General features: G+C 42.8%; 1 protein-coding gene across 1 annotated transcript; it reads left to right on the top strand.

Annotated features, from left to right (window-relative positions):
* The first annotated feature begins 519 nt into the window (after window positions 1-519).
* Window positions 520-12,651, top strand: ZNF615 (zinc finger protein 615). Its single transcript, XM_073225841.1, is given in 6 exon segments — window positions 520-831; window positions 3,898-4,024; window positions 4,294-4,389; window positions 7,841-8,889; window positions 8,891-9,654; window positions 9,656-12,651. Coding segments are annotated over 6 exon segments (2,250 nt in total). The 5' UTR covers window positions 520-753; the 3' UTR covers window positions 9,792-12,651.
* The last annotated feature ends 3,497 nt before the right edge of the window (window positions 12,652-16,148 follow it).

Raw genomic sequence — 16,148 nt, 5'->3', positions numbered from 1 at the left:
AAATTTCATATTCTCAAATGACTCGGTCATCTTCATTTATTTTCGGGAGGAAACCGGTACCTATATTTGCACCTTCACTTCAGCTCCTTCGCCACTAGAGGGAGCGCTGTACCCACATCCATGTGGGTATCAGCGTTTTTAATGGGGCTTCTCCCCTTAAATGGTTGTCTTACTTCCTTCATAACTTCACACGGAACTGCCCCCTCCCCAAACCTAACATTTCATGTGATCACTGCTTTTGTTCACTTCTCTGGCCGTGGCCTCTGCAGTGACGTTATCTTCCCAAGTCGCCCGGGGTCCGAGGCCATCTCTGCTGTACGGACACCTGCGTTCCCCTACGATGGCGGCGCCCACGGTACGGCAGCCTAGTCTCAGCGCGACAGTTCACGACAGGCGCCACCATGCTTCCTTGTCGCGCCGCCGGCAGGACGCACTATGGTGGCGCTGAAGAGGCACCAGCCTCCGCAGTCTTACGCGCTTAGCTCATCATTATGGACCGTCCCTTGTGAGGAGGTAAAAGCACCGCGGGGGCCCAGGAGGACTTCCGTTTCTCCCCGCAGCCGTTACGACCCCTCGCGTCGGAATCGCTGGGGTGGGCGTGGCCTTGTTGCGTCATAGAGCGGGGCCGACGGGGCCGTAACGTCATAGAGTGGGGCCGGCGGTCGGAACTCGGAAGTCCCGCGGCGAACGGAGGTCCTCGCCGGCCTCCCGGGTTCCTCCCCGTCGGCTTCTCTCGCGATCGCGAAGGTGGGAATGCGGATGGAAAGTGGCTTCGGTTGTGGGCTCCGCCTTTTGTCGCTGCCGGCGGTGTCTGGAGAGGAACGGGGTCAGGTGAGTCGGGTTCTGGGCTTGAATGCTCGACCTGTGGGATGCGTGAGACGAGAGGTGCGGGAAGGGTGGGTGTAGGTCACTGAGCGTGGGTGAGGGGGCCTTTGGGAGTCCGCGGCTGAGTCTGAAAACATCAACCAGCGAGAGGCCGACTCGGCCAGGTTTGAGGTCCTCTTGGATCACTGTTTGTGGGACCCGGTTGAGAACTGCGGTGGAAAGCTTCTGTGAGTGATCGCGTGTCTCGTCCAGGCTCACGATCTATGACTTGTCTTCTCATTCCCTTGAAGTAGATGTTATGTTTTTAGCTGTTACAATTAAATTTACTATCTATTTTAACTTAATTTTTTAGCCTATGGTATGAGGTAAGGGTGTAGGTTTGTGGGAAATGAATATCCCAGTTGCCCCAGTACCATTTGTTGAATAGACCATCCTTTCCTGCATTGCACTGTCTTGAAACTTTGTTGAAAATCAGCTGGCCGTGTGTGTATTTATTTCTCAACTTCTAATTCTGTTGCGCTCCGATTTATGTATGTATCATGTCATTCAGTACCTGTCCTGTTTACGGTGGCTTCATAGTACATCTTAAAATAGATTAGCGTAAGCATTCCCAACTTTATAATTGTATTTTACGATTGGTTGGCTAGTGTAGGTTCTTTGCCCTTTTAATGTAAATTTTAGAATCAGCTTCTTAATATTTATAAAATTCTTTGTGTACCTTTGATAGTGGTTGCATTGACTCTGTATCGGTGTGGGGAAATTGGGGTTCCTATGGCCAGGATCTTCACTGAACTTAAACCACCTGGCGATGTAACTGGCCTGTTGCTAGGCTCCCGCTTCCACACCTTTAGGCAATAAGCTATTACTGCGCTATATAGAGGATATAAAGGGATTGGAGAAACTCTCCAGGAGCTGGAAAAGGTGGGTATTACAAAGCCCACCCATAGTCCTTTCAATTCCCCAGTGTGGCCAGTAAAAAAGCCAGATGGCTCCTGGCATATGACTGTGGATTACAGAGAACTGAATAAGGTCATACCCCCTGTACAACTGCAAGTAAAAACCAAGGAAAAATCACTGAAGCTGAGGTTTGGCCATCAGAATAACATCTTGCTGCCAGCACCAACTGCACTGCAACTCACTCTGGCCCGGTGCCTGTTTTTGCTAATGCAGTTTCACTGGAACCCAACCACCCCTACTTGTTTTCCTAATATGGCTGCTTCTGAGGTGCAGTGATAGAGGTGAGCAGTTGCCACATAAATCATATGCATAATATTTTCCCTGTCTTCTAACTTGGAAATTATGTATGTTTTTAAAACATGTTAGTTTTATTCCCACGCTAGAGATTACAAATGACATACAGACTTAATTTGTCAAAGTATTATGGTAGTCAGTACTTTCGTATGCTTCTCTATACAGAGACCTTCGAACACCTCTAAGTTTACCCACTCCTAATTTATATGCTGTCATGGTGTATTTTAATGGTTTATGTTTTTAAAATCTCCAGAGATAGGATCATTATTTTTTTCCAGTTGGTACTGATTTAGACTTAACTTTTTATCTGCCAGTTTTTTTCCTTTTCACTCTTTGCCCCTCTGCTTGCATGGGAGGATCCTTTCCTTTTGCACAGGTCTTTTCATTTAGAACTCTCTCTGGTTTTGCTTGAAAATGTTTTGCTTCAGTTTTATTCCTAAAGAATATTTTTGCTGAGAATCCTTTATAGGTTTATACTTACAGTATTCTGACAGAGTATCAAGAGGTGGATGGTTATGAGAATTAACTATAACAGTGCTTATTATTTGCTTAGCTCAGTGTTCTTCATACTGAAGTGTTTGCACCCTGGGATGTAAAACGACTTGAGGAGGTTCATGGACACAACAATGTGTCTATCCTGTCTGTGTGTCTTCTTTCCTGAAATTAGTCTGAGGGGTCCCTTGCCACTGAGCCATCACGCTCTGCTGGTTCCCTTCCCACACTGCCTCCCACGATCGTAATTGCTTCCACTTTACAAAAGAAAGGTGTGCTTCCCAAACATCCTAAATGTTTTATTTTATCAGCCCACATGTAAACAAAACAATCACAGGGTTGGTTCCCTAGCAACCAGCCCCCATCCTTAGGATATCTAGGGGCCCATGAAGAGTCATCTCCTAATAGAAACTCAGGTGCAGTTGAAAGGATCTTGCTATGAATACCGTAGGATGCCCCTCTCACCTTTATCACTTAGGAAATTCCAAGGGCTTTAGGACTCTTGTGCCAGGAATCAGGAAGGACCAACTATTTCTTATCTCATGATTTCTCAGGCATTAACTGGGAGGAGAAAGACCAGTTCCTTGAGGAATGTTAATGTTCCACGGCACACAGGTGTGCAATTCACACTGGTCTTTGATGATTCTTCATAGAGGAGATGTGGTGGGTGGTGTCCTTAACTGCCCTCATTTCTCATAAATGTAAAAATATCTTCCCTACAGCTATTTCTTCATTGACTCAATATGGGATTAACTCTGCCTAATGATATACACACATACATACGTACTTCTCTATATGGACATTTATGTGCCCATAAATATATTCTGTAAAGAATAGATTTTTTTTGCATATTTGTTTAGCCATCTTTTGTGCTTTATACATGTTTTATACTGTTTTTTTAAATTTTGCCTAATATATTAGCCACTGAAATTAGTTTGTATTGTCTTGCGATTCTAGCATCTGGAGTCTCTTCATTACTGGTTTTGGTATTGGCCCAAACGATCATGACAAATTTAGGAATCTGTGTTATTCATCTACTTATAAGTAGCATATAGTTCAGTACTGGCAAATAGGTGCTCAAATTTATATATAGATTGCAGGTGTTCCTACATTAGCAAGAGGATTTAATGGTACATATTACAGAAACTGGATTTTCAACTTCGCTGGATAAATGGAAGACTGCACGGTGACATAATATTTTACTAGGATTCTTATTCTGTCACAGTGTGTTAAAAAAAACCCACCAATTTCCTATATTGCAAAAATGAGCAGAATCATTTCCTTTACCCTGTTTCCAAATCCCCATTAAACAGCACTATGTTACAACAGGAATCCCTGACATTCGGCGATGTGGTCGTGGACTTCAGCCGGGAGGAGTGGCAGTTCCTGGCCCCCGCTCAGAAGAGCCTGTACCGGGACGTGATGCTGGAGAACTACAGGAACCTGGTGTCAGTGGGTGAGGACGGCGCCCCTGTGTCGCTCAGGGGGCCCCCGTCAACAACCTTTTCTTTCTCAGCTGCTTAGCTCTTCAGAATAACTGCAGTGCTCTGAAACTGCAGATTCTCAGATCCTTAGACAAGAGGATAAAATGTCCCCTCTCCTGAGAGAAAAGCCTTGATGTTACAGATAGGAAACCCGTTGGGTCCCTGATACATACCATCATCCCTTCTTGCCATACCCCAGCACAATCCAGACGTGTAAGCCTTCTGCATTTTTCACAAGCAGGGTATCCAGCCTCCAAACCAGATGCACTCTCCAAGTTGGAACGCAGAGAGGAACTTTGGACATTAGAAGATGAAATTCACAGTCAAATCTGTCCAGGTGAGTGGGTCACAACCAGCAAGCTGGGCAGCGGCAGAGGTCAGAGAGGACACCTGGGGAAATGCAGAGACCCCCACACATCTCTTTTGCCATGTGAGAACTCTTTCTCTGTAGAAGTTTGGACGGAAATTTACCCCCTTTTCTTCTCTTCTGACGTCTGATCCTATATATATCTTGTATATATCTTGTTTTTGTTTGCATAATTACCCTCTTAGATTTTTTTATCTTGTATATATCGGGTTTTTTTGCTTGCATGATTACTTTCTTCCTAGGATTTTTTTTTTTTAGTTGAAGTATAGTTGATAGTCTTATACTGGTTTTGGGACAGTGCTCAGTGGTTCAACAGTTACCCGTGTATTAAATCCTCATCCCTACTATTCCTAGGATTTTCATATCTTCCTCTTTTGTCCACTGTCACTATGTCCCTACCTGGGTTGCCACCTCTCTTACTATGAAATTCCACTTTCCAAGCCTCTCTGGAAACAGAGAACTTTGAGTTCATCACTTTTTTCTTACAATGATTCCCCTCCACAACGCCCAGCCTCACCTCGGATGCGTCCCCGCGGGGACCTGGTTCTCACTGGGCCTGTCCTCCTCTGGCTCCCACCCCCACCTCAAGGTTCTCCTTACTTTTGTTTTCATTCTTTTCAGTGGTCATCTCTTAAGTCTCCATTCCCATGAGTTAATCGCTCTTTGAAAGAGACTCCCAAATTGACTTCTGCCTTAATACTGTCACATGTATGCTTGCTTTCTATGTATTTTACTCTTCATGGCAACTGGCCTGTGACTTCTGTTTTGTGTGTGGGAACAGGAATCACCTTCCCTCCAGTCTTTTTAAAATTTAGATTCTTTTTCAACACTACACATTGGAATTCTGTCCATCCTGGCATTACCTTGAATGTCCCCTGCATGCTGAGCCCTCTTACAGGTCTCTACTGTTTCATTGGATTAACTGGAAAAAATCTTTGTAACGTGCTCCATGATTTCCAGCCCAAACTAGGTCATAACTTACGTCTTCTTCAATGACTTCTTTCATAGTTTTGCTAATTCAGATATTTCTTTAGTTCTTAGATGTTATTGCTGCATTTTTTTCCTAGAGCTTTTGTTTTCACTTATGTTTTAATGGCTTTTTTTAGATTAAATTCACATACCATACAATTTAGCCACTTAAAGTATATAATTCAGTCATTTTTAGTGTATTCACATAGTTGACAGCTGTCACCATGATCAATTTGGGGACATTTTATATGTATATATCCTCATAGTAGCCTTGATTACTACAGCTTTGGAGGAAGTTTTTTGAATTTGAAAATGTGAATTCTCCAACTTTGAGACTATTTTGACTATTTTGAATCCTTTGAATTTCCATTTGGACTTTAGAAACACCTTGTGAATTTTTGTGAAAAAGCCAGCTAAGATGTTGATTGAGATAACATTGAATCTGTATGTCTGTTTGGGGAGTAATTACATCTCGACCATATCAAACATTCTGGTCCATGATCATTGGACGTTTTTCTATCTAATTAGGTCTTTAATTTCTTCTGACAGCATTTTATAACTTTCAGAATGTTTTGCATCTCCTTTTTTAATTTACTCCAAAGTATGGTGTTCTTTTTATTATGTAGTAAATGGAATTACTTTCTCGATTGCTTTCTTGCTTTTCAGATTATTTATTGCTGGGATAGAGAAATACAATTATTTTCCTACTTGATGACCCTTAGTCCCAGTGAACCATGTTTCCTGCCACGTGAGATTACAGTTTCTCATTCAGTGATCTCCATCAGGTGACATCGTCTTGATGATAAAGTTTTTGTCTCCTTTTAAACACTTTAATGTGTTCATACATGTGGTTTCCTCCTGCACTTAATGTGATAACCTCATTCCTTTAGAACTTGTGTTTTGATAGTCTAATAGGCTAATATTTTTGAAGCTAACAGCAGTACAAAAAAAAAAAGAAAAAAGAAACCTTGCCTCTACTCTTCACATGGTTTTTATTCTCAGTGAAAGTACTATATAAACAATAATAAGCATAACTAAACAATGTGTCAGATACAGTTGTTGTAAGGAACATTACAACATTGGTTCCCTTGGGTGGGCTTACTGAATTCCAAAAAACTACCTGTTGGAATGACTAAAGCCTTGGCCTGTGCCTTCACCTTCTATTCTACGTTTCCAAACAGTCTCATCCAGTACTCTTTGTTTGAATAATTTGTATATGTTAATGATATCCATATGGCAATTTTCAGGTCTTTTATAAAGACTTATATATTCAGTTTCTTCATGTTTGTACTTGGATATATAATCATTGTCTTAAACTTCATATTTCACAGTGCACAGTAGAGTCTCCTCTCATTTTGGACTTGAATAGTAGTCCTCATTTCATCCAGAGGCATTCCACCCAGCCAGTGGCTCAAGCCACATAATCCCGGGAATAATCCTTGATTCCCCGGGTTCGTTAACCTCTTCTCACTGATGAGGCCATCAGTTGTTTTTTCTTTAAATATCTATCTGGATTTCCTCCAACTCTTACATTTCCATTGCACCTTTAAGTGTGTTTCATGGACTGCAGTCACTGCCTTTATTCCTTTGCTTCAGTTATCTACATCTGTAATTAAACCTGGGTGTTCTACAAATTAAACTCACCCTCTGACGCATCTACCTGGAAACAGTGGCACATCCTACACATTTAGGGTTCAGTCTCATAAGACTGCCCTCACTTCAGATGTCAGTAGCTGCAAGTCCAGATTGCCAACAGGCTAAATCAGTGGTTCCCATGACCCCCTCCTTGGGTTCAATTAATTTGCTAGAGTGACTCACAGAACTCAGAAAAACATTTACCTATGTTTACAAATTTATTATAAAGGTTATAGATGCATACCCAAATGAAGAAGCCCATAGGGCAAAGTCTGAAGGAATCCAAACCAGGAGCTTCTGTCCCCATGGAACTTGGGTGTAGCACACTCCAGACCCAGGGATGTGTTCACCAATCCAGAAGCTGATCAGATCTTGTTCAGGAGTTTTTATTCACATACACATATTCTTTAATACATATACACATTCACGCACACACATATATATATATCTTCTTTCCCAGAGGTTGGTGGGTGGGACTGAAAGTTCTAACCTTCTAGTCACTTGGTCTTTCTGGTGACCAGCCCTATCTTGAGGCTGTGTTAGGAACCCAGAGCTAAGTCATGATTGGCATAAACTCAGGTGTGACTGAAAGGGCCTGTTTTGAGTAACAAAAGATTCTCTTATCACTTAGGAAATTAAAAGGGTTTTAGCTCTGTGCCAAGAACTATGGATGAAGAACAAATATATTCTTTATTATACCAAACACAGGATTATTACTAAATAGTTACTTCACATGAAGGCATTTTCAAAAACAGTTTTGTTCCAAACTAAGATTATGACAGATTATAGAATGATTCATTATCCTCTTCTTTCCTAGAAATGAGGAAATTTGGTGATCCTCTGCAATGTCACTTGCAAAATCAAAGCATGCAGAAGAGTGTGGAAGAATGCTGTGAATATATGTTTGCAAATATTGTTAATCACAGCAAAAGTCATTTCCATTTAAAGCAAAATTGTGATATGCTTGACTCATGTGAAAAACCTTTAAAATCAGATTTAAGTTTTGAAAACCAGAACAGAAGCTGTAACTTAGAGAAGTCTGCTGAGTTTCATGGACATGGGAAACCTCTTCTCCATGCTAACCATGAACAGTTTTATACTGAAATTAAATGCTCTGTAAGTGCAAAACACAATACATCCCAGGTTACTAAGCAACAGGGAACTCACAACATAGAGAAAGCCTATACATGCTGCAAAAGTGGGAAAGCCTTCATCAAGATTTCTCAGTTCACTGATCATCACAGAGTTCATACTAGAGAGAAACCTCATGGATGCAGTATGTGTGGGAAAGCCTTCTCCAGAAAATCCAGGCTAACTGAACATAAGCGAGTTCACACAGGGCTGAAACATTATGAATGTCCTAAATGTGACACAGCCTTCCTCAAGAAATCGCAGTTCAATATACATAAGAAAACTCATATGGGAGAGAAACCTTACACATGTAGTGAATGTGGGAAAGCATTCATCAAAAATTGTCGGCTCATTTATCATCAACAAACTCATACAGGAGAGAAACCCCATGGATGCAGTCTATGTGGGAAAGCCTTCTCTACAAAGTTTAGTCTCAATACACATCAGAAAACTCATACAGGAGAAAAACCTTATACATGCAGCCAATGTGGAAAAGGCTTCATTGAAAAGAGGCGTCTTACTGCACATCATCGAACTCATACTGGTGAGAAACCCTTTATATGCAATCAATGTGGGAAAGGTTTCACCCTGAAGAATAGTCTTATTACACATCAGCAAACTCATACAGAAGAGAAACTGTATACATGCAATGAATGTGGAAAAGCCTTTTCAGTGAAGCACTGTCTTATCATACATCAGCGGACTCATACTGGAGAGAAACCCTATACTTGCAGTTGAGTGTGGAAAAGGCTTCACCTTGAAGAGCCCTCTGATCAGACATCAACGAACACATACAGGAGAGAAGCCCTATGTGTGCGCTGTATGTGGGAAAGGCTTCACCATGAAAAGTGATCTCATTGTGCATCAGCGAACTCACACTGCGGAGAAATCCTACATACGCAGTGACTGTGGAAAAGGCTTCACTGTGAAAAGCCGCCTAATTGTGCATCAGCGAACTCATACAGGAGAGAAACCCTATGTGTGCAGCGAATGTGGCAAAGGCTTCCCAGCAAAGATCCGGCTGATTGGACACCAGCGGACTCATACAGGAGAGAAACCCTATATATGCAGCGAATGTGGCAAAGGCTTTACAGAAAAGAGTCATCTCAATGTACATAGGCGCACTCATACAGGAGAGAAGCCCTACATATGCAATGAGTGTGGTAAAGGCTTAACTGGAAAAAACATGCTCATTGCACACCTGCGAACACATACTGGGGAGAAGCCGTCCATATGCAATGAGTGTGGAAAGGGCTTCACCATGAAGAGCACTCTCGGTATACATCAGCAAACTCACACTGGAGAGAAACCACGCAAATGCAGTGAATGTGGGAAAGCCTTCAGGAAGAGAACATGCCTCATACAACATCAGCAGTTTCACACAGGAAAGACTTCCTTTGCATGTGCTGAATGTGGAAAATTTTCTTTGCGTAAAAATGATCTCATTACCCATCAGAGAATTCACACAGGAGAGAAGCCATATGGATGCAGTGAATGTGGAAGCTTTCACCACAAAGTCAGGGCTCAATGTTCATCAAAGAAAACATACAGGAGAGAGGCCCTATGGGTGCAGCAATTGCGGGAAAGCTTTTGCCCACTTGTCAATCCTAGTTAAACATAAGAGAATTCACAGGTAGTCACTTTGGGAAAGGCTTTTGCCAGTTGTGAGCCCTCAAGGTAATACGTAATGAAGAATAACAATGCAAAGAAGGTTGGTATTGTCTTTAGTGATCAATTGCCTCATATTTTGTTGACAGAACTTATAAACAACTCATACAGTCAGCCTTGAAAATATTTTAGTACATTATATGTCTAAAAAGTGTATACTGAGATAAGCCCTGTGAATGTGATGGACTGGGAAGGCCTTCAGTGGGAACTAGACCCTATCATATGTGATCATCATAACCATGAGTGAATATTTCTAGTTGGTAGAAATACAGCTGTGGGAAAGCCTTTGCTCAAGACCTCAGTGGTTTTTGGTTCACAGTAGAGATACAGCAATGGATATGGCAGGAGTTTCAGTAATGTATATTGCATCATCATTTGCCAGGAATCCATACAGAAATAACATCAACACATTCAATGTGGTGGACTTAAGCTAAATATCAGACAATTTACGGAAGGAAAGAAGCCTTGGGGAAATGATGAATGAGAGCATTCTGTCACAAGTCTGGACAGATAACACATCAGACATTGGGGAAAGGATACTTCAGCCATATTTCTAGTTGCCTTCTCATTTTATAAATTTTAAATAGTGCTAGTTACTCTTATCACTGATTAAATTTTATATATACAGTGGAGTATTCTATGCCTGTTATGTAACAGACACAATTTTTTTGTCTCAAGTTTAAGTGTTAACTTCAGTATATAATTTTTAATATTGAAGAAAGTTTAGAATGACAAAAACAAATTCTCCAGAGATTCCCTAAATGCCCTCGGCCAGTTATTCCCCCAAGTAAAACCTTACATAACCTTAGTTCATTGTATCAAATAGGAGGAAAGTGGAATTGTTACTGTGCTGATAGCTACAGGATTTATTTGGATCTCACTAGTTTTACTATGCACTCATTGATTTTTATGTTTTAAGAAATGTTAATCACGTTTGCGTGACTGACACCACAGTAAAACTTCAGAATGTTTTCTCAACACAAACTCCCTCATGCTACGCCCTCCTAATCACATCCTTTCGTTGACCCTCACCCTTGGCATCACAAATCTGTGTATCTATTATTTTGTCATTTATAGAATGTTAGAAAAATTGAATCACTTAGCATGTACCCTTTTAAGATTGGCTATTTGACCTTGTGAGATAATAGAAAATACATGTATTGGTTACTGGAGGCTGAATCAGCCAGTGGCCCTAATTTAGTCAATCATGACTATGCAGTGAATCCTTCACAAAAACCTCTGAGGAGAGCTTTGTGCCCTCTTTCTGCTTTGCTTGCTCTGCTCAGTTGGATCCTGCTTCTTGGTTGGAGAGAACTTCTAAGCTTGGGGAACCAGAACACCTCCACATGCCACCGAGCCAGGCCCCAAGTTCTAAGAGGACAGAAGCTCCTTTATTTGGGGCCTTGCCCTGTGTCTCTCTTCATCTGGCTGTTAACTTAATCCTTTAGAGTATCCTTTATTAAACTGCTAAGTCTAAGTGTTTTACTGAGTTCTGTGAGCCACTCTAGCAAATTAGTGGAACAGAACGGGGAGCTCATGGGAACCTCCAGTCTGTAGCCAGTAGGTCAGGAGCACAGTTAACTGCCTGGGGCTTGTGACTGGCATCTGGAGTCAGGGAATGGAGGGAAGTCATGTAAGATGGAGCCCTTACCCTGGGAATCTGGTACTGTCTCCAGGCAGATGGCGTCAGAATTGAGTTCTCAGACACCCTGCTGATGTTCAAGAATTGCTTGGTATGTCTTGGGAGACCCCCTCCCACATATTTACACAAAATGGAGTTGGGTCCAGTTACCTGAATGAAGTTACACTATTACTGATGTGTATAATAATGTTACTGCTACACATAATGTAGGAAAAAAAGTACACCATAGCTTTTGGTGTCAGAAGAGTGGGAATCCCAAAGTGTCACTTGACCTTGGATAGATTCCCACCTCTGAAAACAAGTAGATTGTTCTGCAGCATTGAGTGCCTCCTGCAAAGAGGACTGCATGGGGGTGTCCATAGACATTTCATTCCTCCCTGCTTGTCGGAGTCAGAGCAGCCCCGGCGGCCCCAGTGGCCCCAGCACTGACTCGTGCAACCTTGCCAGGCCAGAGCTTGGACTTCCGGAAATAACCTTGCACTCTCACAAAACCCACTCCACCCAGCCCACGGTGGCCCTAAGCGAGAGCCGAGGAGGGACTGTGGGGTGAGGGCACCAGAACTGGAAGTGGCACTGGTCCAGATGGGGTCTTCAGAGGCTCAAGGTCCGGGAAACCTGATTCTGGTGGTGGGGTCCGAGCGAGGGGCCTGCTGTGCCCAGGAAGTGGGAACGTGTGTGAATGTCCATGTAGGGGTTTATCTGGGGTCAGTCATGTGGAATCTGGTGTGAGTGTGGGGCCTTTCGTTAAGGCTTAGTCTGAGATTATGGGCTGAAGGGCCTGTGGTCAGGGCTTAGAGTCTGTTAACTGAAAGAAGGGTATTTGAAAATGAGGGAACTGTGTCCCATGAGCACTGCCTCTAACTCGGTGATTTAATACAGGGCACATGACACACAGGCCTGCAGTAGAGAGAGGAGCCTCAGTGCATAAGTTTCTACAGTAAATTTCAGATTGAATTTGGTCAGTGTTGTTTTGGGCGTGCAGGGTTTGTCTGTGTTTGAGAGGCGGGAGTCTGCAAGGGGTGAACCCATGCCCTAGGCTAGTCGGTGTTTTGAGGCCCAACCTTTGGATACTGGGAAAAGTTACCTCTTTCAAGTTAAAGTTCCTTCTGAAGGCCCCTATTAAAAAGTTGTCTCCCACATCCACTCTTCTCATTTTCCCCACAAAAATAAACTTGGATGTTTCTTTTCAGGTCTGTCACAAAACCATTTTCCTAAATTCTTGTCAGTGAGAAGCATTTTAATTAAAAAATAATTTTTTTAGACTACCTTTCTAAAAATTGGGATCACTGTAAAACATACATTCAAGAATCTGCCTAACTTCCAAGATGGATATCATTTTTTGCATTGTCTCTGGCAAATAAGAGTTCCTGTTATTCCACCTTATCACCAGCATTTCATATTTTCAGGGTTTTTTTGGATTTTAGCACACCTCATAGCCTGGTACTTGTGGTATACTGCAATTTTAATTTGCAGTTCCTAGCAAAAAACGATGTGGGCCATCTCTTCACATGCTTATTTGCCATCTGTTTATCTTCAATCAAGAGTATATTCAAGATCTTTGCCCATTTTTAAAACTGGGTTTTCTTACTGTTGACTTTTAGAGTTCTTTCTATGTTCTAGGTACCAGTCCTTTATAAGATACATGACTTGTGTGATGAATGTGGGGTTATTTGTATGTTTGTTTGGTTTTTTGGCCTGTGGACCTCTAAGTGTTCCAGCGTCATTTGTTGAAAGCCCGTCCTTCCTCCACTCGACAGCCTTCGTACCGTGGTCATACTATTGAGTATACTTTGTACCTCAATCAAACAGTATATCTGACATGTGTGGGTCATCTTCTGGACTCCCTCTTCTGTTCTACTGGTCTATATGTGTATCCTTTCAGCAATACTATTAATACCAGTACTTTCTGAAATCTGTTGATGTGAGCCCTGTAATGACAGTTCTTTTTGGTCAGAATCATCTTTGTAGTTCTCAGTGGAGAAACCTGACAAATGTTACCTTTACCAGGAGATCAACATTAAGGCATTTTGAGATTTTTGTACCCTTAGATATGGGGTGATGAGAAAGGGACTTGAATTCTGAGGTGTCTTTTCAACAATGACCCGTTTAATGAGGAAAGTTTAGACCAACCCAAAAGACGGAGACTGTGTAAAATGCCTGATCAGGACTTTTCAAAATAACTGAGGACATGAAAAAGCGAAAAGACTGTGAGGAGTGGTCAGAAAGCAGAGAAAGCCAAAGAAGCGTGATGTCTAAATGCAATACCGTATTCTGAGCTGAATCCTGGGCTAGAAAAAAGACATTGGGGGAAAAAGACAGGGGGAAAACCTGACATCTGAATAGAATCTGTAGTTTAGTTGAATATTATACTGTTAATTTCTCAATTTGACAAATGTATCATGGTTATATAAAATGTTCATATGAGGGGAAGTCGAATGACAGTATATGTGAACCCTCTGTAAGTGCCTTGTTTCGTGAAAATCCTAAAATTTTCTAAAATTTTTGTGAAAAGTAGGTATAGCCTATGTTAATTATATCAAAACTAGAGAGGTGTAATCTCATTTTATCACTTAATTTATCATTATAAACATTTTTATATTATAAATGTCTCTATAAAAATTACTATTCAGGGCTGTAGTAATATGGGTGAACTAGTAGGATTGTTAGGCAGGAAAATAGATATGAGCAGGGTGGGAAGAGAATAAGGCCAGTGAACCCCACTAGAAGGGACTCAAAAGGTTAACCAGTTAAAAATTGAAAGCTCAGAAGGCCAGGAGCAACTTGACCTGGAATGTTTGCATACTCCCCAGATAAAGAAAAGTATCCCAGCATAGCCTGTGCTTTCATTGTGTCAATCAGTACATACCGTTGTAAGATTTCCTTCAGCCTGCTCAAAGACCCAGTTCATTCAAGAAGAATTCCATATTACAACTCAGACTGCATTTTAATCAGACAATAACAGCCCACCTTGGAGGCAGGGCGACCAGTCTTGATTGATCCGCTTCCAGACAGAAACTTTTATCCTGGAAAGGAATCACAGCAGAAAATTTCTTGTGCTAAAAGAAGAAACTTAATGCCTTATCAAAGATGAACATTTGGGGACCACTTAACAAGTCCACACCCCTAGTCCTTTGTGGTTCCTGAAAATCCTCAACTGCCTATAAAACCCAGACCCTAACCCGTTAGGGTGCACTTCTGATATCACCCACACTTTCTAAGTGCGTAGCCTTTTCCCAATCTTCCAGCGCCTCTTCCCTGAGGTGCCCGCACTCCCCTTTGAGTGTGCACCTTTTTGCTCTAAACAAACTTCTCACTACTCAACTTACAACGTTTTGTCTCTGCCACCCACAGGACGACATTTGTACAGCCAGGCACACAGTAAATCACAGCCAAGTCCAACCCCTAGCCACCTCCCAAATAGAATTTTTTGCTGCCCAACACATTTTCCTTTTCAGTATCTGACAGGCCAAGCAGCCCTCTGGTTTTCCAGTTTTCAATTAGCCGAGCCTTCAGGCTGCCGGACAGCCTTTCTTTTCCAGCGTGTGTGTGTGTCCCGTTTGGTTGAGCCCCCCTCTGGCTCCCTCAGAAGATCTGCCGGCCTGGATTTCCATTGTCTCCATCTCTTGGGATCAACTCAGACCACGGTAAGCCCCGTCTTGCCAATGGGTTTCAGCCCCAGACAAGATCACTATGGATTCAGTGAGACTAAAGAAATGACAGTAGAATGTTCTTGGGATGAAACGGTCATGCCCAACTTTATTTCCACAATGGCAGGTCAGTCACTAGAATCCTGTCCACTCAGAGCGAGTCTGCACGCAGCAAGTTGGTCTCTGCCTCTGGGCCTCTCTGCCCGCGCAGCCATCTAGTCTCTTTTCTCGGTGCTGCCACCTCTTCAGTCTCTGCTCTCCTGCAGCCTTGCAGCCTTGCCACAGTGTCACCCAGAGCACTGGGCAGGGCTCTTTATATAGAGGCAGTAATAACGTATTGCCCACACGTGTGTAGTGAGCTAGCCAACCAGCACCAGGTGAGGATCCTGGCCGCAGAAACCTTCACTTTATCCACGCCCCATAAGCCCTAAAGTAGTAAGCTGCAACAGGACTCTCGTTTTGGACACATCCAAAAACAGGAATAGATTTCCAGGTCCTGGGATGCTGAGACCTCTGGGATAGACCCTGCGACTCTAGGGTCTCTAACCCATTTGTTTCTTCCTAGATGGGCAACCAGGAGTCCATCCCAACTACCATGCCATTGGGCTGTATCCTTTCTCATTGGTCCCAAATAGACCCAGGGGCACTTAAAAGGAGATGGCTAATATTCTTTTACAACACAGCCTGGCCCCAATATCAGCTAGAGGACCAGAAGCAGTGGCCACTTAACATAACTCTTAACCCTAGTACTCATGCAGCTTGACCTCTTCTGTAAGCAGCTGGGTGAGCGGGCAGAGGTCCCTTATGTTCAGGCTTTCTTCTGTCTTGAAAGCGGGGAGGATCTCTGCCAGACGTGTAAGTCGGGTAGTCCACCCGGCCCCGCCCCACTCTTCTCCCCGCCTTACCCCGCCCCAGTGCCCGGGGCTCTCCGAAGACAGAGCCCCGCAGGGAGCCCCACAGGAGCACAAAGAACCAAGTTCTGAGCGCTCAGAACCGCTCCCCAAGACACCTAAAATTCGCCCATGAGCGGATACAGC

The sequence above is a fragment of the Manis javanica genome, chromosome 17, assembly GCF_040802235.1.
Source record: "Manis javanica isolate MJ-LG chromosome 17, MJ_LKY, whole genome shotgun sequence".
Lineage (NCBI taxonomy): Eukaryota > Metazoa > Chordata > Mammalia > Pholidota > Manidae > Manis > Manis javanica.
The sequence above is the reverse complement of the archived record's forward strand: the minus strand, read 5'-3'. Positions and strand labels throughout refer to the sequence as shown.